The 26,525-nt window shown below is 43.8% G+C and overlaps 1 protein-coding gene across 1 annotated transcript in view; it reads left to right on the top strand.

Moving 5' to 3' along the window:
- Nucleotides 1–24,003, top strand: part of LOC116991728 (complement C1q tumor necrosis factor-related protein 3-like) — a 53,470-nt gene extending 29,467 nt beyond the window's left edge. Inside the window, exons 3-4 of the mRNA XM_033050618.1 lie at nucleotides 18,383–18,470; nucleotides 23,185–24,003. Of these exons, the coding sequence (XP_032906509.1) occupies nucleotides 18,383–18,470; nucleotides 23,185–23,582 (486 nt within the window). The 3' untranslated portion in view covers nucleotides 23,583–24,003. The remainder of the gene's footprint in view (nucleotides 1–18,382; nucleotides 18,471–23,184) is intronic.
- Nucleotides 24,004–26,525: the final 2,522 nt, after the last annotated feature.

Here is a 26,525-nt window from a genome sequence, read left to right as displayed (position 1 = left end):
AATCACACAAGATCATCCCGTCAACGGAAGGCTTGAGGCCCTCGACCGCGGGAGAACAAAGAAAAGAGATTGAACATTCTTTTTCGCCTTCCATCACAGTGAGGAATGTGGAGGGGTCACTGTGGTGGATGTTTATGTTAAAATGCATATTGTGTGTTCCATTGCTTTTTATTTGTATGACTGACTTGGCAAATAAAATTCTTCGTATGTTGCAAAACATACTTGGCTGATAAAGTATTATTGTATTGTACCTAGTTTCTTCTGAAGAGATATTTCTAACAGGAATAATTGTGAAATTCCTTCCATAAAAGTAACATGGATGTTTCAGAAACATTTAAACAGGTGCATGGATAGCACAGGTTTAGAGGGACTGGTAAGGACCAAATGCAGGTAGGTGGGACTAGAGTAGATGGGACATGTTGGCCTGTGTGGGCAAGTTGGGCCATAGGGCTTCTTTCCACACTGCAAGTCTCTATGATCCTATCAGACTTGAGCACACAAAGTAATGTATTAAGAGGGGAAGTTTCAAAGATGAGGGCTTAAATTGGTCAAAAAGACCAGAAGCAGCTAAGGCTCAGGGACGAGGTCCAGACCACAGCTCTTCTACGCTAAAAAAAAACACTGCGTGAAATTGCGACCACGGAAATCTATTGAGCTTGAGAGTGGAAACTATGAATGTGTCATTCACACAGTACAATGTGACACTTCAATCTATACAGTTAACATCACGCAACCCAGCGAAATGAACAAATTCGACCTGGTTTAAAAAAGCACTGACAGTGTAAGCAGCAGTTTTAGATCTGCTACTTTTCTCACCCATCAAGTGTTGCTGGAATCAACCAATTGTGCACCTTGCAAGCTGCACAGATAGGAAATTCCAGAACAGGCAATGGACAAAATTGTGACCGCTTCACATGCTTGAATTTCCATTGTGGGTGCATATGTCCATATGAGTTTTCATATTTATAATATAGCAGGCCGTTCGGCCCATCAAGTCTATGCCGACACTATAAGTAGTCCATTAATCCAATTCACACATTTATTTCCATGTAACCTATTCTCTTTCACCTGTCCAACAACTCCCCAATGGTTCTCCTGCTGCCCACCTACTCATGGTGCATTCACAGTCGACAATTAACCTGCTAACTTGCTCAGCTTTGGAATGCGGGAGGGAACGGGAGCACCCGGAGAAAACTAACATGATCATGGAGAGGATACAAAGTGCTGGAGCAATCCAGCAGGTCAAGTAGCATCTCTGGAAAACATGGATACGTAACGTTTTGGATCGGGCCACTATGTGTCCTTTTGTGTAATCCAACACCTTCAGTTCCTTGTTTCTACATGATCATGTTCATAAGTTATAGAGGCAGAATTAGGCCATTCGACCCATCAAGTTTACTCCGCATTCATACGGACACCCGTACTAATCATGAATCTGTCAATCTCGAGAGTCTTCGGAGAGGAGGCTGAGGAGAGGAGACTACGCAAAACGCTGCAGAGGGAGAGACGAAAGAAGGAGATGTCAGGCAAGCTGATTCAGTGTGATGCTTGCAGTATGTGGGAGGTCAAGGACACCGCTGGTGCCTCTAGCTGCTACAAATGCGAAAAGTGCATCCAGGTAGAGCTCCTGAAGGGCCGTGTTGGGGAACTGGAGAAGCAAGTGGATGACCTCCGGTTCGTCCGAGAAACGGAGTCGTTCCTCGACAAGTCCTACAGTACGATTGTTACACCTAAGGTACTGGAAGAGAGAAGGTGGGAGACAGTGAGAACGGGAGGGAAGCATGGAATGCCAACGTCCCGGGGGTTGTACCTCTTGTGAACAGGTTCACCCACTTAGAAGCTGTCGGGACAGAAGAGGTGTTTACACTGGGCGGCGGACTGGCTTGTGATGCGAATAGGGCTGTTGAGCCAAAACCAAAAAGGCCTAAGGCAGGCAACGCCATTGTAGTAGGGGACTCCATTGTGAGAGGTACGGACAGGGGTTTCTGCGGCAACAGACGGGATGCGAGGATGGTGTGCTGCCTTCCTGGTGCCAGGATCCAGGATGTCACGGACAGAGTGCAGAAAATCCTCAAGGGCGAAGGTGAACATCCGGAAGTGGTAGTGCATGTCGGCACAAACGATGTCGGAAAGAAGGGGATGAATATTCTGCAGCGTGACTTTAGAGAGCTCGGAAAAATGCTGAAAAACAGGACCTCCAGGGTTGTTATCTCCGGTTTGCTTCCAGTTCCTCGTGCTGGCGAGAGCAGGAACAGGGAGATACGGGACCTGAACGTGTGGCTGAGGAACTGGTGCACGGGGCAGGGATTTAGATTCTTAGATCACTGGGATCTGTTTTGGGGTAAGGGGGAACTGTACAAAAGGGACGGATTGCATCTTAACAGGTGTGGGACCAGCATTCTGGCAGGCAGGTTTGCCACTGCTACACGGGTGGTTTTAAACTGAATAAGGGGGGTGGGGTGTCGAATGGGCTAGTGGAGGATGGAGTTAAAGGGAAAGGGTTTCTTAAATGTGTGAGCGTAGAGACAGAGGGGTGTAAAATGAGGGTAGAAGCAATAGGTAGCAAGGTGAAAAGTAAAAGTGGCAGGCCGGAAAATCCAGGGCAAAAATCAAAAAGGGCCACTTTTCAACAAAATTGTATAAGGGGTAAGAGTGTTGTAAAAACAAGCCTGAAGGCTTTGTGTCTCAATGCAAGGAGCATTCGTAATAAGGTGGATGAGTTGAATGTGCAGATAGCTATTAATGACTATGATATAGTTGGGATCACGGAGACATGGCTCCAGGGTGACCAAGGCTGGGAGCTGAACATCCAGGGATATTCAATATTCAGGAGTGATAGAGAGAAAGGAACAGGAGGTGGGGTAGCGTTGCTGATTAGAGAGGAGATTAACGCAATGGAAAGGAAGGACATTAGTTTGCAGGATGTGGAATCGGTATGGGTAGAGCTGCGAAACACTAAGGGGCAGAAAACGCTGGTGGGTGTTGTGTACAGGCCACCTAACAGTAGTAGTGAAGTTGGAGATGGTATCAAACAGGAAATTAGAAATGCGTGCGACAAAGGCAAAACCGTTATAATGGGTGACTTCAATCTACATATAGATTGGGTGAATCAAATTGGCAGGGGTGCTGAGGAAGAGGATTTTTTGGAATGTATGCGGGATAGCTATCTAAATCAACATGTAGAGGAACCAACGAGAGAGCAGGCTATTTTAGACTGGGTATTGAGTAATGAGGAAGGGTTAGTTAGCAGTCTTGTTGTACGTGCCCCCTTGGGCAAGAGTGACCATAATATGGTTGAGTTCTTCATTAGGATGGAGAGTGACATTGTTAATTCAGAAACAATGGTTCTGAACTTAAAGAAAGGTAACTTTGAGGGTATGAGACGTGAATTGGCCAAGATTGACTGGCAATTAATTCTAAAAGGGTTGACGGTGGATATGCAATGGAAGACATTTAAAGACTGCATGGATGAATTACAAAAATTGTTCATCCCAGTTTGGCAAAAGAATAAATCAGGGAAGGTAGTGCATCCGTGGATAACAAGGGAAATCAGGGATAGTATCAAAGCGAAGGATGATGCGTACAAATTAGCCAGAAAAAGCAGCATACCGGAGGACTGGGAGAAATTCAGAGACCAGCAGAGGAGGACAAAGGGCTTAATTAGGAAAGGAAAAATAGATTATGAAAGAAAACTGGCAGGGAACATAAAAACTGACTGCAAAAGTTTTTATAGATATGTGAAAAGAAAGAGATTAGTTAAAACAAATGTAGGTCCCTTGCAGTCAGAAACGGGTGAGTTGATCATGGGGAACAAGGATATGGCGGACCAATTGAATAACTACTTTGGTTCCGTCTTCACTAAGGAAGACATAAATAATCTGCCGGAAATAGCAGGGGACCGCGGGTCAAAGGAGTTGGAGGAATTGAGTGAAATCCAGGTTAGCCGGGAAGTGGTGTTGGGTAAATTAAATGGATTAAAGGCCGATAAATCCCCAGGGCCAGATAGGCTGCATCCCAGAGTACTTAAGGAAGTAGCTCCAGAAATAGTGGATGCATTAGTAATAATCTTTCAAAACTCTTTAGATTCTGGAGTAGTTCCTGAGGATTGGCGGGTAGCAAACGTAACCCCACTTTTTAAGAAGGGAGGGAGAGAGAAAACGGGGAATTACAGACCAGTTAGTCTAACATCGGTAGTGGGGAAACTGCTAGAGTCAGTTATTAAAGATGGGATAGCAGCACATTTGGAAAGTGGTGAAATCATTGGACAAAGTCAGCATGGATTTACAAAAGGTAAATCATGTCTGACGAATCTTATAGAATTTTCCGAGGATGTAACTAGTAGCGTGGATAGGGGAGAACCAGTGGATGTGGTGTATCTGGACTTCCAGAAGGCTTTCGACAAGGTCCGACATAAGAGATTAGTTTACAAACTTAAAGCACACGGCATTGGGGGTTCAGTATTGATGTGGATAGAGAACTGGCTGGCAAACAGGAAGCAAAGAGTAGGAGTAAACGGGTCCTTTTCACAATGGCAGGCAGTGACTAGTGGGGTACCGCAAGGCTCAGTGCTGGGACCCCAGCTATTTACAATATATATTAATGATCTGGATGAGGGAATTGAAGGCAATATCTCCAAGTTTGCGGATGACACTAAGCTGGGGGGCAGTGTTAGCTGTGAGGAGGATGCTAGGAGACTGCAAGGTGACTTGGATAGGCTGGGTGAGTGGGCAAATGTTTGGCAGATGCAGTATAATGTGGATAAATGTGAGGTTATCCATTTTGGTGGCAAAAACAGGAAAGCAGACTATTATCTAAATGGTGGCCGACTAGGAAAAGGGGAGATGCAGCGAGACCTGGGTGTCATGGTACACCAGTCATTGAAAGTGGGCATGCAGGTGCAGCAGGCAGTGAAGAAAGCGAATGGTATGTTAGCTTTCATAGCAAAAGGATTTGAGTATAGGAGCAGGGAGGTTCTACTGCAGTTGTACAGGGTCTTGGTGAGACCACACCTGGAGTATTGCGTACAGTTTTGGTCTCCAAATCTGAGGAAGGACATTATTGCCATAGAGGGAGTGCAGAGAAGGTTCACCAGACTGATTCCTGGGATGTCAGGACTGTCTTATGAAGAAAGACTGGATAGACTTGGTTTATACTCTCTAGAATTTAGGAGATTGAGAGGGGATCTTATAGAAACGTACAAAATTCTTAAGGGGTTGGACAGGCTAGATGCAGGAAGATTGCTCCCGATGTTGGGGAAGTCCAGGACAACGGGTCACAGCTTAAGGATAAGGGGGAAATCCTTTAAAACCGAGATGAGAAGAACTTTTTTCACACAGAGAGTGGTGAATCTCTGGAACTCCTTGCCACAGAGGGTAGTCGAGGCCAGTTCATTGGCTATATTTAAGAGGGAGTTAGATGTGGCCCTTGTGGCTAAGGGGATCAGAGGGTATGGAGAGAAGGCAGGTACGGGATACTGAGTTGGATGATCAGCCATGATCATATTGAATGGCGGTGCAGGCTCGAAGGGCCGAATGGCCTACTCCTGCACCTAATTTCTATGTTTCTATGTTTCTAATCTCCACCTTAAACTTATCTATTGGCTTGGCCTCCACAGCCCTCTGTGGCAATGAATTCCACAGATTCATCACCCACCCACAAAATAAGTTGTTCCTCATTTCCTTTCTAATGGGATGTCATTTTATTCTGAGGTTATGGCCTCTGGTCCTTGACTCTCCCACTAGTGGAAACATCCTTTCCACATCCACTCCATCACAAGGAGACTGTGCAAACACCACATTCACTGACAATGACAGCAAATATAATTGGATTGATTTCCCCTTTGATTTCTTGGACAGCATTTTCCTGTAAACTCTACATTTTCAAAAACGGCATAAATGGGATCAATCAATAATACAAATTGACCTGCCTAATTCCTGAGAGGAGGACTACCAATGGTTATCAGTCATTGTCAAACTAATAAACCGACACACAATGTGTGAACTTGTTTGGGCCGGCTATCAGCCAATCATTGAGAAATGTTTGATAAAAGCCTCGTTGCAAAATACCAGGTAGACAAAAATGCTGGAGAAACTCAGCGGGTGAGGCAGCATCTATGGAGCGAAGGAAATAGGCAACGTTTCGGGCCGAAACCCTTCTTCAGACTGATGTGAGGGTGAGGGGGCGGGGAGAAGAAAGGAAGAGGGGGAGCCAGAGGGCTAGAGGGAGAGCTGAGAAGGTGAGGTGACAGTAAGGACTACCTGAAATTAGAGAAGTCAATGTTCATACCGCTGGGGTACAAACTGCCCAAGCGAAATATGAGGTGCTGCTCCTCCAATTTCCGGTGGTCCTCACTCTGACCATGGAGGAGGCCCAGGACAGAAAGGTCGGATTCAGGATGGGAGGGGGAGTTGAAGTGCTGAGCTACCGGGAGATCAGGTTGGTTATTGCGAACCGAGCAGAGGTGTTCGGCGAAGCAATCGCCAAGCCTACGCTTGGTCTCACCGATGTAGATCAGCTGACATCTAGAACAGCGGATGCAATAGATGAGGTTGGAGGTGGTGCAAGTGAACCTGTCGCACCTAGAAAGACTGCTTGGGTCCTTGAATGGAGTCAAGTGGGGAGGTAAAGCGGCAAATGTAGCATTTCTTGCGGTTGCAAGGGAAAGTGCCCGGAGAGGAGATGGTTCGGGTGGGAAGGAACGAATGGACCAGGGAGTTACGGAGGGAGCGGTCTCTGCGGAAAGCAGACAGGGGAGGAGATGGGAAGAAGTGGCAAGTGGTGGGGTCAGGTTGGAGGTGGCAAAAATGACGGAGGATTATTTGTTGTACGTGACGGCTGGTAGGGTGGAAGGTGAAGACTAGGGGGACTCTGCCCTTGTTATGAGTGGGGGAGTGGGGAGAGAGAGCAGTGTCACGGGGTATTGAATCCCTGGTGAGAGCCTCATCTATGATAGAAAAGGGGAACCCCTGTTCCCTGAAGAATGAGGACATCTCCGATGCCCTGGTGTGGAACAGCTCATCCTGGGAGCAGATGCGGCGTAGACGGAGGAATTGGGAGTAGGGGATGGAGTCCTTACAGGAAGCAGGGTGGGAAGAAGTGTAGTCTAGATAGCCATGGGAGTCAGTGGGTTAATAGTGGATGTCGGTCAGAATTCTATCACCTGCGATGGAGATAGTGAGGTCCAGAAATGGGAGGGAAATGTCGGAAATGGTGTAGGTGCATTTGAATGCCGGATGGAGGTTAATGGTGAAATGGATGTAGTCAGTGAGTTGTGTGTGGGTGCAGGAGGTAGCACCAATGCAGTCGTCGATGTAGCGGAGGTAGAGTTCGGGTATGGGGCCCTGGTACGTCTCGAACAAGGATTGTTCGACGTACCCTACAAAGAGGCAGGCATAGCGAGGGCCCATGCGCGTTCCCATAGCTACGCCTTGTATTTGGAGGAAATGGGAGTAGTCAAATGAAAAGTTATTAAGGGTAAGGACCAGGCGGAGGAGAGTATCAGTAGACGGGGATTAGTTAGTTCTCCTGTCGAGGAAGAAACGGAGGGCTTTGAGACTCTCCTGGTCGGGGATGTAGGTGTAGGTGTAGAGTGTAGAGTGTAGTTTGCAAAATGCACATTTTTTTCCTCAATCATCCTGTACTGATCGCCCCCGATCCATCCTGTACTGATTCCCTCATTCATCTTTTACTTATCCCCACATTCATCCTGTACTGATCCACCCCATTCAGCCTCGCTGACATCCCCCGCGCTCTCCTCTCACAATTTTACCTATTCCAACCAACACGCACCAATTCACCTGCCTCAATCCATCCATCCTGCCCCCCCCCGCCCCCCTGCCATCTATCTATCCTGCACTGATTCACAGCACCCCCCCCCCCCCTCGATCCTACTCTGCTGGAAATGTCTTCAGAGCGAAAATTGACTATGTTTGATAACGGAATGCAATCAAATGTGTTTTAAATCCCAATGTTATTATTTGTTTTCATCCATAAAGATGGATTAATTAAATTGTGAACACGTGAAACATTAAAACCGCAGTGTTCGATTGTCACTGCTACCGTTGACACGTTATTACAGAATTCATTTTAACGGCAAATCAATGCTCTTAGTATGGAGTATCAGTACTGTTATTTAATGAGCAACATTCACAACTACACGTTGGATTTATCCAGGTTTTACTTCTACAGTCGGTCATATACATCACAAATTTGGTCAGGAGATATTTCAGTTGAAATTTTAATGTTAATTCTGAAGTGGGAATAATGGAAACAGCGTTTATCAAAAACATTTTTTTAATCTGGTGTGTACAAACTGGGTATCTTCATTGCTGTTCACAACACTTACATTTAATCTGAATGTCCGGTAATGTGGTGTTTTGACACCTTTAAACATATTACCAAAAGAACATTTGCTGCAGTTACACAGAAACAGAGAAAATAGGTGCAGGAGTAGGCCATTCGGCCCTTCGAGCCTGCACCGCCATTCAATATGATCATGGCTGATCATCCAACTCAATATCCTGTACCTGCCTTCTCTCCATACCCCCTGATCCCTTTAGCCACAAGGGCCACATCTAACTCCCTCTTAAATATAGCCAATGAACTGGCCTCAACTACCTTCTGTGGGAAAGAATTCCAGAGATTCACCACTCTCTGTGTGAAAAAAGTTTTCCTCATCTCAGTCCTAAAAGATTTCCCCCTTATACTTAAACTGTGACCCCTTGCCCTTTGGCCATCTCTTGTCAGTTAGTGTAATGTTTAACCTGTCAGATGGGTATTGTCAAGTCAAACTGAAATGCAAGAAACTTGCGAGCAGAGAAATGCTACAATTGAAATCACGAGAAGTGATTAAAGTGGGCGGAACCCCAGCCTGCCGGGTTCTGCCTGTGGGTCAAAAGGGCACAGAGCACCAGAAGCCAGGGAAGGAGAGACAAGGAACTTGCGAGCAGTGAATCCAGCAGTAAATCAAAAAGACTGTCCGAAAAGACTGCCGCGAGAGCCAGAAAAGGCAAGCAGGACTGATTTTTCTACAGACCCGATTGGCAGCCGGTTTTTCACCTGTTAAAGACCAAAACTGTTAAAGACCAAAACTGATAAAGACCTAAACTGATAAAAACTAATCTGCCAAAATAAAAGAAGGAGGAAATAAAAGGTGGAAAAGAAGTGTTTGGTCTGAGTGAATCCAGTTCATCATTTCGGGGTAGATAAATCAGATCCCTTTCAAGCGGGGAAACTGCAAAAACATTAGAAGACTTGACAGTGAAAAACCGCTGTGACCAGGAGATCTGGAAACAGTAGAAGACTTAACAGTGAAAAACCGGGCGGGGCCAGGAGGTCTGGAAACCTGGAAAAAAGACAGTTAAGTCAAGATAAATCATGGCTGATGAAGTTGCTGGAAAGTCAGCTGAGCAGCTCAAGCTGAAGAGGACAACAGCAAAACGGGCATTCTCTCGCCTTGTTAACAGCATCATTAGGAACCATGAAGAAATGTCTGAAGAGGGGCTCAGGAACAATTTCAACAAACTCATGCAGGAGGCCGAAAAGGTCATGGAAGCCAATGACGATGTGGAGGCTGGACTCATTGCAGAGCTGGAGGCGGAGCTGGACGCAGATGAAGAAACTGTGTTAACTGAACAGCAAAATGCCGACCTGGCAAAGACTGCAAAGGAGTGTGAGTCGAAACTAAAAGAGGTCAAAGGGCTCATCCAGGACACTCTATGGGCAAACTTTGGAAATGTTGAGTTATCCACCTCACTACAGACAGCAGATGGTGCATGTGAACTTGCTGCTGCCACCGCACCATCAAATAGCAACCAAGAAGCATATGAATTCATGCTTAACCACCTGCAGAAACTGGTACAGACTGCAAACTAGACGTACAGTCGGTGGAAACGTTGGGTCCCTCTGGATGAGCAAGAGAGCTTCCAGAAACACCTAAGAACACTCGAGCTTCTCGTCCCCAAGCTGGTTTCCAGGAAGGCTGACTTCATACAGGCAAGAATAAAGAAGGACGCTGAAGGATTAGCACAAGCGGCGAAAGCTTTCAATTATCCTTCACCAGCCATCAGACTGAGGCCCACGGCCCTTCCTAAGTTTACTGGAAACAAGCGTGACTTTTATAGATGGAGGAAGGATTGGGAAGCACTGCAAAAGCAAGGTGAACCCACTGGATCAAATGAGGTGAAGAAGGTTCAATTGCTGGACAGTCTGGAGGACAAAATTACAAGAGACCTCCGCCTCACAAGTTATAACACTGCAGATGATATCTTTCGTGTCCTAGAGAACCGGTTTGGAAATCAAACAGCTATTGCTATTGAGATAGTGGAGGAGCTTCAGAGAATCCCACCTGTCAGAGGACATCAGCCACGTAAAATAGTGGAATTAATTCAAGCTGTGGAAAAGGCGCTTAATGACTTGAGCGATCTCGGAGACACAGGCGCCATTAAAAATCCACTGATGACAAAATCAATTGAAACAAAGCTTCCAGAAACCCTTAAGAAGGAATGGCTGGTTTATGTAGCTGACAAGAGGAATGGTGTGGCACCAGAGAAACGGTTTGACAGTCTCTTGTCATTTCTCAAAGAGCAGGAGAGCATATACGAACAGCTCGAGCAACTGAGGGACGAGGAGCCGAGTAGAAAGGAAACTCGGATTGAACCAAGACATGCCAGAACCAAGTCTACCAAGTCAGAAAATGACCACACAAGTTGTGTAGTCTGTGGTGACATAAAGCATAAAAGGAAGCTGTACTTCTGCAAGCAGTTTCGAGGGCTAAAGCTGACAGAGAAAAGAGCTGCAGTAAAGAAGTTGGGAGCATGCAAAAAGTGTCTTGAAGTTCATGATGATGGTTCATACTGCAAACCTGCATATCTGTGTAAAAATCAAATCTGCAAGGATGAACAGATTCCTGAGCATCATTTTTATCTGTGCCCCAATTATGAGATGAGGAAAAGCAGTGTGGATCAGAGAAGGAGTAAATTTGGTCCAGAGGAAGATAAAAGCAAGAAGAAATATACAGTGGACCAAGAGGAGTTTTTCAGCAAACTTCCACCAGAGTTGGCAAAACAATGCCGAGATGTGTTCTCGAACACTGCATCAAGAGCCTTCAACACTGCAAGGCATCAGCCAAGCCTCCTAAAGGAAGGTGGACTGCAAGAGCATCCAGTGATTATGATGCTTCTGGAGGTTATAGCAAATGCTGGACAAACGGTTGGGACATTAATTGACTTGGCTTCAGATACCAACTACATAACTCACAAGGCTGCGAGTAGACTGAACCTTAGGAGTGAAGACATCACGCTTATCGTCCATGGAGTTGGGGGGATGAAGGTCCACGTAGAGACGATGCGCTACCTTCTAAAGATCCGAGTGAAGACTCCCAAGGGCACACTCAAGTCGCACCAGTTAGTTTGTTATGGATTGGACAGCATTGCAGATGTTCACAAACATGTGACACCACAGCAGCTGCAAAAGTTCTTTCCAGACGTCCCACTTGAGGAACTTGTGAGACCAAAAGAGATACATTTGCTCATAAGCCATAGAGAAGGTCAGCTAGCGCCTCAGAGGATTAGAACTGTTGGAGATCTCATTCTGTGGGATGGACCACTGGGAAAGACTGTTGGAGGTTGTCATCCTGAGCTATTTGAGAAGCTTACCATGTCAGCCCACATGTCCAAAACACACTTCGCAAGATCAATGAGAGCAGCTGCTTTAAAGTATGAGGAGCTCACTGCCCCGGTCCCTGAGGAACTTTCACCAAACGGACAGGTCGCCGTCAAAGTCCAGAAGTCACGTACATCAACCGCCAATCGGGACTTCTTGGATTGGTGGAAGTGGGATAGCATTGGAGCAGCATGTGAGCCAAAGTGCGGGGGTTGCCGCTGTGGAAACTGCCAGCCAGGCGGTAAAGAAATGACTCTTGCTGAAGAGAGAGAGCTCGAAGTGGTAAGGGAAGGCCTCACCTACGTAACAGGAGACCGTCACAGTAAAGACCCACATTGGCATGCTAGCTATCCTTGGTTGGAAGACCCAGCCTCTCTACCAAATAATAAAAGGACAGTGGAAGCCACATTTCTCAGGACGGAGAGGCAGCTATCCAGAGAACCTGAATGGAAAAGTGCGTACACAGCTCAGGTGCACGACATGGTGGACTGAAAGGCTGCAATCAAATTGTCCGAAGACATGATTGCAAACTGGAAGGGACCAGTGTGGTATGTGAGTCACCTTATTGCTCCAAACCCCCACTCTGTCACAACCCCAGTGAGACTAGTGTGGAACAGCAGCCAAAAGTGCAATGGTGTCAGCTTAAATGATTTGCTGATGAAAGGTCCAGACGTCCTCAACCAAATTCACGCTGTCCTCCTCAGATTCAGAGGCGGAATCTATGCTGCTCTGGGAGACATAAAGAAGATGTATAACTCAGTCTGGTTGGAGGACCGTGAAGTACACTTACACAGATTCCTCTGGCGAGATTCCGAGGACGAGGAGCTGGGAGAGTATGCTATCACAAGAGTGAACATCGGAGACAAACCTGCGGGGTGCATTGCACAGTTGGCAATGCGTGAGACTGCTAATCTTCCTTCTTTTACCCACCTCAAGGATGAGCAGCAAGTACTCCAGAAAGACAGCTATGTTGACGACATCCTCACATCTCACAACAGCCTCGACCAGTTGAGAATCATCACAGCAAGTGTGGAACGAATCCTAAAAGCTGGTGGGTTTGAGCTCAAGCCTTGGGTTCTGTCTGGCCAAAGTGGGAGGAAGGAGGACAATGATGCTTTAAAGAAAAGCAAAACAAAAAGCATGATCCTACCAAACCAAATGCATGGTGATGATAACAAGGCACTTGGTCTGGGCTACATTGTTGAAGAGGACATGCTCCACGTTATGGTGGGAATCAATTTCTCCAAGAGAAAGAAAAAGATGCGGCTTGGTCAAAGCCTTCTACAAGAGCAAATCAAAACTTAGACGCCGAATCCCCTAACAAGAAGAGAGCTTCTCAGCCAGGTAGCAGGGCTATATGACCCCATCGGCATAGTGGCTCCTGTTAAGCAAAAGGGAGCGATTCTAGTACGCAGAGCTTTCCAAGAAGCAAAAGAGGGAAGCTGTTCGGTCAGAGACACATGGGACATGGCACTCTCAGATGGACTCAGGGAGGATGCAATTAAGCTCTTTGAAGAGTACGAACAACTTGGAAAAGTCAAGTTCGTCAGGGCACTGACTCCCTCTTGCTCCGCAACTGAACCCTTGGGAATCACCTTTTCTGACGGAAGTGAGCACACCTACGGGGCAGTGATGTACCTGAGATGGGATTCAGACCATGGCCCAATTGTCAGACTTGTGGAATCCAAGGCCAAGTTAACTCCCTTGGACCACAGAGGAGACGCTGTTAAAGCAGAGATGTGTGGAGCAGTGTTCGCCTCACGTTTAAAGAAGTATTTGAGCTACACAGTCAAATTCAAGTGGAGAAGTGGTATCATCTTGTGGAAAGCCCTAAACAATCCAAAGTGGGAGGCCATCTCTTTGACAGGAGTCATTACAGTAAGAGAACGAGAAAATGCTCTAAAAGACATTTTTTGTGCTGCGCAATTGGGCACAACTTTCCCAAGCACCAAAACAGATCGACTGGTAGCCTATAAAGACCAAGATTCTGGGCTGATGGTTTGTGGTGGCAGAGTGCAGAGCTTTGAAGAGGATAAAGTTGCTGTTCCCATCCTACCCGTTGATGCCTGGGTGTCCATGCTGCTAGCTCGGGAGGCTCTCAGGGAGAGTCATGACGGAGTGGCTGGGACCTTGCTTAAAATGAGAAAAAAGGCTTGGGTCATAAAAGGAAGGAGAATTGCTCAAAAAGTTGTTGATCACTGCATAATCTGCAAGAAAGCAAAAGCAAAGAAATGTCAACAAGTAATGAGTGATCTGCCGCCTGAAAGAACTGAACCTGCTGCTCCTTTTGAGCTTAGAACAGTAGACCCCTTTGGACCCTACCACGTACACGATGACGTCAAGAAGAGGGTAAAACTCAAAGTCTGGGGAGTTGTCTTACTTCCAGTAGAAGAACAAGACAAAAATGCATCAGGTGACTAAGTTCAAACCCCCATTCAAAGTTTGACTTTAAAGCGTCGATCTCCCAAGTGGTTCCATTGGAAGATCGAGTGGGAGGTGTCAAGTCAAACTGAAATGCAAGAAACTTGCGAGCAGAGAAATGCTACAATTGAAATCACGAGAAGTGATTAAAGTGGGCGGAACCCCAGCCTGCCGGGTTCTGCCTGTGGGTCAAAAGGGCACAGAGCACCAGAAGCCAGGGAAGGAGAGACAAGGAACTTGCGAGCAGTGAATCCGGCAGTAAATCAAAAAGACTGTCCGAAAAGACTGCCGCGAGAGCCAGAAAAGGCAAGCAGGACTGATTTTTCTACAGACCCGATTGGCAGCCGGTTTTTCACCTGTTAAAGACCAAAACTGTTAAAGACCAAAACTGATAAAGACCTAAACTGATAAAAACTAATCTGCCAAAATAAAAGAAGGAGGAAATAAAAGGTGGAAAAGAAGTGTTTGGTCTGAGTGAATCCAGTTCATCATTTCGGGGTAGATAAATCAGATCCCTTTCAAGCGGGGAAACTGCAAAAACATTAGAAGACTTGACAGGTATAGTCGGTTTTAACAGCTATCATAAAATGCCTTTAGAAATTTCCTTGCAACCTGTATATTTTGTTGTGAATAAATTATGTGGGAAGCGAGAGTGTTTCTGTACCAATAGCAATTACGACCCATGCTATGGCCATGTCATGATAATTTTCGGTCTTTCACAGAAAACATGCTTGCATCAATATGTAGTGTGCATGGTTAAGCATATATGTTACCATGGTCCAGGATTTATTGACACAGGTTGATCATACGCTGAATAATCCAACCACATTTTTGTTGGGAAGTGGAAAGGAATAATAGAAATTGCATTAATTGCAATGTGTGAAAAGAGTTGAGATACTGTATTGTAACTTTGCTGCATGTCATTGTGGTATATATCATGTCTTGATTGGTGAATATGTTTAGTTTGTGACTTTATTTGAAGCAGAAATAATATGTGAATGCTTCATTGATCATAATTCCGACTGGTAACTATGCACTTCGTTCGAGCACATTATCGCACGCATCATGCAAGTCGTCTTAAATTAACCACCTAAACTGTCATTTGGCAACCTAAAAAGCTGCCTAAGTTGCCCGGCTGGCAACAGGGAAAAAAGGTTAAGTGAGAGCCCTGCAGAGGGTATTTTGAGCTCACATTGCTCGGTGCAACAGCTGTGTGATCAGGAGCAGGTTGGAAAGGTCACATCAACAAATGAAATATGTTGCTCAATATTGCACTTATTCTGAATGTACAGATAACATACATTTAGAGGAAAACAAACAGATGCTCAATACTACATTTATTCTGAATGTGCTGACAACATACTTTCAAAGGCAGCCTGATCACTGTAAACAAAGCAGACTTTCGGTATTAATTGAATTGTCACACGGGTCAGTTTAACTTACTGGAGTCCATTAACCTGTCACTGACCACTAACGTGATTAGTGCTACCTCACTGCAATAATCATGCATGTGCAACCATAATGAGAAAGTGATTTACTCTGCTGCACAAACCTTCTTTTGTTAATTTTCACATAATGTGAGTGGAAGATTTCAGTTCCAGGAGGCTGAGCAAGGATTGTGCACAGAGGACCAAGGAAATAAATTGATCTTGAGAGTGGAAACTATGAATGTGTCATTCACACAGTACAATGTGACACTTCAATCTATACTGTTAACATCACCCAAACCAGCGAAATGAACAAATTCAACCTGGTTTAAAGTACTGGCAGTGTAAGCAGCAGTTTTAGATCTGCTACTTTTCTCACCCATCAAGCGTTGCTGAAATCAACCAACTTGCACCTTACAACCTGCACAGATAAGAAATTCCAAAACAGGCAATGGACAAAATTGTGAACGCTTCACATGCTTGAATTTCCATTGTGGGTGCATGCGTCCACTATTGTGTCAAGATATTTGCAAACACAAAACTTTGACATGGCACGAACTCTGTTTTGAAAATATTATACAGATCTGAAAATGGAAAGCCTTTTGAGCTACAACGTAACATTAATTAGGTGTAAATGGATCTGAGGTGCTACATACACAAGACTATCCTTGCAATAGAGAGACCCACTGGATCAATAATGAAGGAATGTCACTGGCCAAAGCTTCAGCTCATTGCTCCCTCTTGACAATAACACTTCTAAGCTCAGTCCGCTGAAGTTGAAAGGTTAAAGGCACAACCTTAGAACCAACAGAGCCACATCACAAATTAGGCCATGTGGCAAAGTGGCACATATTTTGCAACAGTATTGAAGCAGTTACATAGTTCAGCATAGATTTCCTCAACTGAAAGTTGATAAACCCAATGGATGGATGGATCCGCTCAGCGGTAGCGAAACGGAGCTGTAGAATCTTTGTTCTACAGAACTTTCTCGAACTTTCTGCGCCTATAATCCACAGCGGCGGGGGGGGGGGGGGGCAGGAGGCAGTTGGGCCAGGTGCAAAGGCATTGTGAGGTCAGCAGCTGGGCAACCTTAATATATCTCGGGAGATAATTGATCAAATTTATAGGGGATTACATTTTTGAAACCATAAGCAAAATTTCTACCAGAAGATGTAAATATTTCACTGTTATTGTAACATCAGCAGCTAGGCAGCGGTCAGATTTTTAAAAAGGTCAGATTGGTGAACAATTTTAATTAAAAAGTCAGGAAAATAATGTACCAAATGTACAGAAGAGTGGATTTCTAAATTCACAAGGAAAATCTCTACAGAAATATGTAAAGATTTCCCCGTTTTGGCATCTGGTTTTCGAGGAGATACATTTCAAAGGCATACTTGCGATCAGAGAATAGAATTCTGGATAATAAGGGATATTGGCATAATGCAGGAGAAAGATCAACCATTATCATAATGAGAAGGATCAATCATTATTTTGAATGTATAGTGGAGCAGGATTGAAAGCCCAAATGCTTTACGCCTGGCTCCTGTTTGTGATATAACAGAAGAAACAAGTCAGAAGTGGGCAGAAAAGCAAAAGCTACAGAAGTACCAATGAAAATGAATCCAAGAACTGGAAACTGAGATTCAGGATGAAGATGCGAGGATTATTTTGTTTGTGCATGTGTGAAGTGACAACAACACCATTCTTCTCAGATGACCGTATGGCCCTCGTTTTGTTTTGGACAGTGCCTCGAGTTGGCAAACTCAGCAGCATGTTCATAAACATTTAGGGATGATTCGTCAGCAAGAATGATACTGACTCTGGGTTTGCTACTTTGGAGGCTGGACTTTTAACATATTTGGAGGAAGTACCAAAATATTATCAAATCTCATTTGGCGATGCTTCAAATGTGTGAAACAAAAGGAGTTATAAACCAAACAACCTGAAGACCAAACACATTGGCTGAACAAGAAGTTGGAGAGGAGAAAGCTGCTCCGATCAAAATGGTACGTGAAGTTGTATTGGCAATGTTTAACAAATGTGGTTCTTTTTGCCCAAGTGAAAGGATGTTTTATTTTATTTCAGAGAAACCTGCTGTATTTGATCCTCTTTTACTGTATCTATCAATCGAGCACTTTGGACGATGATCTGGAAGATTTTTTGGTAAGGGTAGAAAATTAATTATATGTATTTTCTAATACCTGTACTCCATTTGAATGACACCAGTTATTTATTTCTGTTATGGTCACAATATTCCAGTTCATTTTGCACTCTTTCCCTTCATCTCTCTGTTCCTGTTATTCTTTGATTGTCCAATTATTTATCTTTGCTCTGATATCACCGTTCTGTATCTGATCAGTTTGCTTCATGATCTTTTACTGTTTCTTCCCATCCTTTCTCTTGCCTTGCATCTGTTCCTATGCTCCTTCTCTCCATCTACATTCTCCTTTTGCGCATTACTGCAACTCTTTCTTCCTCTCACTCTCTTTTTATCTATACATCTTATTTCACCCTCTAACTCCCCCACCAATCCTATCCTTGTTCATTGACTGTGAATCCCCAACATCTTCCATTTAAGTTATCATTCTATTATTTGAATTTCTTCATGGTCGTGTCTTTTCCAGTTCACATCATTTCCTCTGCAATATACGTTTTACATAAACCATCACAGAAGTCAAATATATCTTGTGTTAAAGTTTCAAAAGTAATTGTGCATTGTACGGTTTAAAATGTTAAGATCTTCCAAAATTACTTTTGGCAAAAAAAAACAATTAGGGATTAATTAATTAATCAATTGCTTGATTGATTGATGCTTTATGAATGAATGGTCTGAACAATTGATGAGTTTTCTTCCAATTATTTGAATGGTTCAGGAAACACCTGATGAAGAAATGGATGTGAAACCACTGCACCAGGCTCAAATGCCAAATCCCAAAATGGGAAATGATAATACGTGTGGAGGTGAGTTCTTTCGCCAAAAAAAGTTGTGGGTATAACGAATTGTTGCTTGCCATGATGGCCACGTAATTCAACCATGAGTTGATTCATGAGTTAATAAAAAATATTCATCTCGTGTCAAAAATAATAATAACTAATTCCAGGTAGGAATGGGAGGAAATCCATTCCATTCCACTTTCTAACTGGTGGCCGTTGGCCCAACTCCAGATGATAAATTAATGAATAAGATTATTGGCCAAGTATTCACATACAAGGAATTTGCCTTGGTGCTCCCCCCCGCAAGTGACAACATGACATACAGTGACAGTTAGGAAAGACACATAAAACATTAAACATTAATAATAAAACATTATCGATTAAACGTGTGAATTAAATAAAATACCAGAGCTGAGTACAGGAGAGCCGCTAAGGGAAGACGCGTTCGCCCAGGAGCGAGCATTGACAGCAAAGAAGCACCGGCTAGTAAAGGAGACTACAGATTTTTGGTTATTGAGTAGAGCTACTACTCGTGGAAAAAAACTGTTTTTATATCTGGCTGTGGCAGCTTTGCCAGCACAAGCCTTTCAAGGGTCTTCATGACTACAGAGGTCAGTGCGACTGGCCTGTAGTCTTTAAGACCAGTAATCTTTGCCTTTTTGGGTACAGGGACAATAGTGGAGACTTTGAAGCAGGCAGGGACAGTAAAGGTTTGCAGGGACTGGTTGAAAATGTCTGTGTAGAACGGTGCCAGTTGTTCGGCACAGAGCTTGAGATAGAGGGGGAAACATTGTCCGGTCCTGGAGATTTTGGCTTTTCTGTCTTTTGAACAGCCTGTCCACCTCCTCGATTTTTATTGTTAATGATGGAGAAGTGATGGACAATAGACAATAGACAATAGGTGCAGCAGTAGGTCATTCGGTCCTTCGAGCCAGCACCGCCATTCAATGTGTTCATGGCTGATCATCCCCAATCAGTACCCCGTTTCTGCCTTCTCCCCATATCCCCTGACTACTATTTTTAAGAGCCCTATCTAGCTCTCTCTTGAAAGCATCCATAGAACCTGCCTCCACCTGAGGCAGAGAATTCCACAGACTCACAACTCTGTGAGAAAAAGTGTTTCCTCGTGTCCGTTCTAAATGGCTTACTCCTTATTCTTAAACTGTGGCCACTGGTTCTGGACTCCCACAACATCGGGAACATGTTTCCTGCCTCTAGCGTGTCCAAACCCTTAACAATCTTATATGTTTCAATGAGATTCACTCTCATCCTTCGAAACTCCAGAGTGTACAAGCCCAGCTGCTCCATTCTCTCAGCATATGACAGCCCCGCCATCCCGGGAATTAACCTTGTAAACCTACGCTGCACTACCTCAATAGCAAGAATGTCCTTCCTCAAATTAGGGGACCAAAACTGCACACAATACTCCAGGTGTGGTCTCACTAGGGCTCTGTACAACTGCAGAAGGACCTCTTTGCTCCTATATTCGATTCCTCTTGTTATAAAGGACAACATGCCATTCGCTTTCTTCTCTACCTGCTGTACCTGCATGCTTATTTTCATAGACTGATGAACAAGGACCCCCAGATCCCGTTGTACTTCCCCTTTTCCCAACTTGACACCATTTAGATAGTAATCTGTCTTCCTGTTTTCGCTACCAAATTGGATAACCTCACATTTATCCGCATTAAACTTCATCTGCTATGCATCTGCCCACTCCCCCAACCTGTCCAAGTCACCCTGCATTCCCATAGCATCCTCCTCACAGTTCACACTGCCACCCAACTTCGTCATCTGCAAATGTGCTAATGTTACTTTGAACCCCTTCATCCTAATCATTGATGTATATTGTACCCCACTAGTCACTGCCTGCCATTCTGAAAGGGACCCATTAATCCCTACTCTGTTTCCTGTCTGCCAACCACTTCTCTATCCATGTCAGCACTCTACCCCCAATACCATGTGCCCTAATTTTGCCCACTAATCTCCTATGTGGGACCTTATCAAATGCGTTCTGAAAGTCCTGGTACACTACATCCACTGGCTCTCCCTTGTCCATTTTCCTAGTTACATCTTCAAAAAATTCCAGAAGATTAGTCAAGCATAATTTCCCCTTCGTAAATCCATGCTGACTCAGACCGATTCTGTTACTGCTATCCAAATGTTCGGCTATTTCATCTTTTATAATTGACTCCAGCATCTTCCCCACCACCGATGTCGGGCTAACTGGTCTATAATTCCCTGTTTTCTCTCTCCCGCCTTTCTTAAAAAGTGGGATAACATTAGCTAACCTCCAATCCACAGGAACTGATCCTGAGTCTATAGAACATTGGAAAATTATCACCAATGCATCCACGATTTCTAGAACCACTTCCTTAAGTACCCTGGGATGCAGACCATCAGGCCCTGCGGATTTATCAGCTTTCAGTCCCATCAGTCTATCCAACACAATTTCCTGCCTAATGTGGATTTCCTTCAGTTCCTCCGTCACCCCAGATCCTCTGGCCACTACTATATCAGGAAGATTGTTTATGTTCTCCTTAGTGAAGTCAGATCCAAAGTACCTGTTCAACTCATCTGCCATTTCCTTGTTCCCCATAATAAATTCACCTTCTTCGGTCTTCAAGGGTCCAACTTTGGTCTTAACTAATTTTTTCCTCTTCACATACCTGAAGAAGCTTTTACTATCCGGCTTTGTATTCTTGGCTAGCATACCTTCGTACCGCATCTTTTCTCCCCGTATTGTCTTTTTGGTTATCTTCTGTTGTTCTTTAAACATTACCCAATCCCCTTGCTTCCTGCTCATTTTTGCTACGTTGTACTTCTTCACTTTAATTTTTATACTGTCCCTGACGTCCCTTGTCAGCCATGGTCGCCCCTTTCTCCCCTTGGAATCTTTCAGTCCAGTTCCACATTTAATCTAATGCACCTAAATGCAAGACCAAGCAAACACAGGTAAGACTAATTGGTTGCAAATAGATCGAATGTGACCACTGGAATAAGTAAAGAGGATGCTTTCATGAGATTAGGAAACAGGCTGATTGTTGTAATAGGGTGGGAAAAGGAGTGGTTTTAGAAACAAGTTGTTGGTCTATAGAAAAAGACACAAAGTGCTGGAGTAACTCAGCGGGTCGGGATTCTTCTTCAAACTGACTTTTTTTAGTGGTGGGAGGAGAGAGAGGGAAACCTGGAAGAGAAGGGGGGGAAATTACAAATCATGGCCAGTAATTGGCAGTTGTACAGGGTCTTGGTGAGACCACACCTGGGGTATTGCGTACAGTTTTGGTCTCCTAATCTGAGGAAAGACATTCTTGCCATAGAGGGAGTACAGAGAAGGTTCACCAGACTGATTCCTGGGATGTCAGGACTTTCATATGAAGAAAGACTGGATAGACTCGGCTTGTACTCGCTAGAATTTAGAAGGTTGAGGGGGGGATCTTATAGAAACGTACAAAATTCTTAAGAGGTTGGACAGGCTAGATGCAGGAAGATTGTTCCCGATGTTGGGGAAGTCCAGAACGAGGGGTCACAGTTTAAGGATAAGGAGGAAATCTTTTAGGACCGAGATGAGGAAAACATTTTTCACACAGTGAATCTCTGGAATTCTCTGCCACAGAAGGTAGTTGAGGCCAGTTCATTGGCTATATTTAAGAGGGAGTTAGATGTGGCCCTTGTGGCTAAAGGGATCAGGGTGTATGGAGAGAAAGCAGGGATGGGATACTGAGTTGGATGATCAGCCATGATCATAGTGAATGGCGGTGCAGGCTTGAAGGGCCGAACGGCCTACTCCTGCACTTATTTTCTATGTTTCTATGTAAACATAGGCGATTGACAGACAGTTGGACAAAGGCCAGAGATGATAAACCTACAATTAGTACTAAGGGTCCCGACCCAAAATGTCACCTACCCATGTTCTCCGGGGATGCTGCTTGATCCACTGAGTTATTCTGGCACTTTGTGTCTTTTTTAGGAGTAAATTTACTCTGCAACAACCTGCCTGATACATAAACTGGAAGTAACTCATCCCAGCACAAAAAGGATATTTAATCCATCCAATCCAGTTCAAATTCTTCAAGGAGTACTTGATAAACATGACCAAATCTCCTGTCCACACGTTATTGAGGATAATGTATTCCAGGTCATCACTAATTGCTGCATTAAAGAAGTTTATATTTTTTTATGGATTCTGACATTTCAACCAGGGGGGATTTTCTTAATTTACTCTATAGAAGCTTCATTTATGTTGTCTGTCCATGTATTATCTTTTATATGCTTTTTCATTTTCCCCTCTAATCTTTTCGTATTCAACCTGGTTTCACCTGTATTATTAACCCAACATCTGTCGTACGCCCACATCTCTCCCTTGCTGATTCACCTACTCTCATCCCTCTGGTTGCTCAGGAAGCTCCAACTTTGACGTTCTGAAATGCAATTCTGTAGTCTGTTACAGGAATGCAGTTAAATGCTGCCCGGGCCATTGACTGTATAAAAGCTGCCCATTTTTATTTTTCCCTCAGTATTCAACTGCCTTCCCTTTGAATAACCCACAACTCCCTATAATTAAATGCTCTAGAATGTGATTTGCACTTTTCCATTTCCAATTGCCTCAAATTGTTTGAATTTTGTTTGCTTATATACAAGGTGGATTTTGCTCTACACTTTAATCTTTACATCATCAATGAGAGACAATAAAAGTAGTCATATTGCCATTAGGATCAATCTACGATTTTTACTTTCACAGGCACCAACGTGATGTTTGATGTAGAGCGTTCCTCACAGAATCATCTGATTGTGTCCAACAAGACCATTATTTATGATAAGGTCAATCTCAACATAGCCAGAGCATACGACAAGGACACTGGGAAGTTCAACAGCCCTTTTGCTGGTACATACTTCTTCAGTTTTTCGTCTCTGCCAAGGAGAGGGGTTGAGACTGACGTGGTCCTGATGAAGAATAATAAAAGAGTCAGTGAAATCCACAGTGTGCTGGCATATAATACCAGCCAGCTCGCTGTCCAGAATACCATATTGGAACTCAGCCCGTGTGACTCTGTGTGGGTCCTGCTTGACAAAGGAACACTCTGGAGCTGGGGTGGATCGATCAGCTTCAAGGGATTTCTCCTATGTCGTTCAGTCTAAGTAGTCAGCGTGAAATGTCAGGGTTCATTCTTATCTTCAGTGTTGCAACATAAGAGCTTGGTGGGATAGAATCTGATGTTTCAAGTACAACCTGCTGAATACTCATTTCAGTAGTCAGAAAATAACGTGCTCAATTTTACAGACAAAGGTTTTATCCCACCAATCTCACATGTCCAGACATCAAAAAGGAGAGTGGATTGTCCCTGGAAAACACAGATGATTTCAAGTGTGTTTTCGCTTTAAAAAAAATGCTTATTGCTTGGGCTGCTCCAATAATTAATCCAGTTCATAGATAAATGTGAACAAGGGCCAAAGAGTTAGAAGTTAAGTAAGAAGTACCGTGCAGAGGAGCCAGGCACGGATCATTGAAGACCGTGTCTGAATGGAAGTTAAATCATGGCCTGAAGAGTCAGGGGAAGGGGAATGAGAGATAGCTCATTATATCTCTCGTTTCCCCTTCTCCTATGACTATAGTTGCTCCAGCATTTCGTGCTATCTTCAGTTTGAACCAGCGTCTGCAGTTCCATCCTACACATTAAATCATGGCCTGCTCGGCAAAACAAAGCAAATGTAACTTCAAAGGTGCAAAGATAATGCACGCATGCTGTATTTTATAGAATGTAGTCAGTAGCTACCGCTGTTTGCAGATTAATCAATAAAGACTAAAGCATCAGCATTGGATTTTGTGTATTGATTCTCACAGCTGGTAGTAATACAAATAATAACATGACTTTAATTAAAACATCACCAATATGATGAATGGATTTTAAATGTTGATTAAAGCATTCCACTTTACAACAATAAGTTGAGGTTGGAAGGTAATGAAAAGATTAGGCCAGGAGCAGAAATCTATCCGGGGAGTGAGCATTATGCCAAGGAGTAACTGTACACCAGCAGAGAATGAGCAGTTGGTCAGAGGGGGAGGTGGGGAGGCTAAGTAGAAGGTAGTGGGGAAGGTTAAGTGGGGAGATGGAATAAAGAGAGAGAGAATACAAGTGAGGAAGAAAAGGAAAGCCAGATGCAGGGGAACAATAGAATTTGGAGCTTTCGGACGAACAAAAAATAGAAATGCAGAGTATTTTTGTGAATGGCGAGAAATAAAAAGGTGTCGGTGTTCAAAGGGACCAGAGTGTCCTTGTACACAAAGCACTAAAAGATTAACAAGCCGATTCAGTAGCAACTGGGAAGTCAAATGGTACATCGCCTTCATTGCCTTCTCTCCATATCCCTTGACTACGCTATCTTTAAGAGCTCTTTCTAATTCTCTCTTGAAAGCATCCAGAGAATTGGCCTCCACTGCCTTCTGAGGCAGAGAATTCCACAGATTCACAACATTTTGGGTGAAAAATAGTTTTCTCATCTCTGTTCCAAATGGCCTACCCCTTATTCTTAAACTGTGGCCCCTGGTTCTGGACTCCCCCAACATCAGAAACATGTTTCCTGCCTCTAGCGTGTCCAATCCCTTAATCATTTTATATGTTTCCATAAGATCCCCTCTCATCCTAAACTCCAGTGTATCCAATCCCAGTCGCTCCATTCTATCAACATATGATGGGAATAAACCTCATGAACCTACGTTGCACTCCCTCAATAGCAAGAATGTCCTTCCTCAAATTTGGAGACCAAAACTGCACACAATACTCCAGGTGTGGTCTCACCAGGGCCCTTTACAACTGCAGGCAACCTCTTTGCTCCTATCCTCAACTCCTCTTGTTATGAAGGCCAACATGCCATTAGCTTTCGAGGTTTACCCAGTGGTTTGTGGACAATTGATATTTTCAACCAACTGGGATGATACAGTGTGTTTGATAGGCCGATCAATAGGTTTTTAGATATTTAGGCAATCAAAGATATTGGGTTAGTGAGCACAATGGCATGGAGGTAAAATATGATCTTACTAAATGATGTAGACAAAAATCCTGGAGTAACTCAGTGGGTCAGGCAGCACTGATACCCTAGACCTCCAGGTCTCACCCCCCAGCAATCCCCTGGAAGGAAAACAAACACTCTTAAGTGAATAATGGATTTCACTTTCCACATCTCCCTGATGTAGGATCAGTTTCGCACCTAAAATTAATATCTAAATGAATTCTATGTCCCTTTAATCCACATTAGGTACCTGCATTACAGGAAAATGAGAGCAATGCCTCTCACTGCACATTAATATTCTCTTACTGCTCCTTATTTCTTTCTTTCTTTCTGGTATCATTTTGTACCCAATCGTAGCTGAGTTACAATGATTGGGTACATAAATCCCGCCAAATACACATTTCTAATGAAAATTAGAACTCTATTCTCTCTTCATCGTGCTCCCTGACCGCTGAGCATTTCCAGCTGTTTCTGCTTTTAATCAAACACTGAGGCAGATTATCCACAAACTAGCTGCCACTAGTCCTCTCTTAAACCTCATTATTCTTTGCAGCATAATTCATGAATAGACTTTCTCCAGGAGGTAAAACCTGTGAACAACAGACTATATCAATCAGCTTTCCTCTTCTAACCAGATCTGTATCCATCCTGAAACGTTTGCGCAAGGTTAGCCACAATATTAAATATCATTTGTTACACCCCTGAAAAATATCAGGCCTGTGGGAATAGATATTGTGTATGATAAAGTATGGAATGCATACGGTGAAATTAAAACGTATACTAGCCATTGTTTTTGCGTTACAACGGACATCGGGGCTTCAGGGATTACTGTAATGGGGAGACTGAACATTTCAGTGCCTCAGGTAAACACAAAATGATTTAGATTAGATTAGATTAGATTCAACTTTATTGTAATTGCACAAGTGCAAGTACAGATACAACGAAATGCAGTTTAGCATCTAACCAGAGTGCAAAGTAGTAAAATGCTGATTAAAACAATATATACAAATGAGGATATATTGATGTATGTACATAGGCATATACATATATACAGATAATTGTTAAGGTGCAAAA

The sequence above is a fragment of the Amblyraja radiata genome, chromosome 34, assembly GCF_010909765.2.
Source record: "Amblyraja radiata isolate CabotCenter1 chromosome 34, sAmbRad1.1.pri, whole genome shotgun sequence".
Classification (NCBI taxonomy): domain Eukaryota; kingdom Metazoa; phylum Chordata; class Chondrichthyes; order Rajiformes; family Rajidae; genus Amblyraja; species Amblyraja radiata.
Note: the sequence above shows the minus strand (reverse complement) of the source record. Positions and strands in the feature narration are given on the sequence as shown.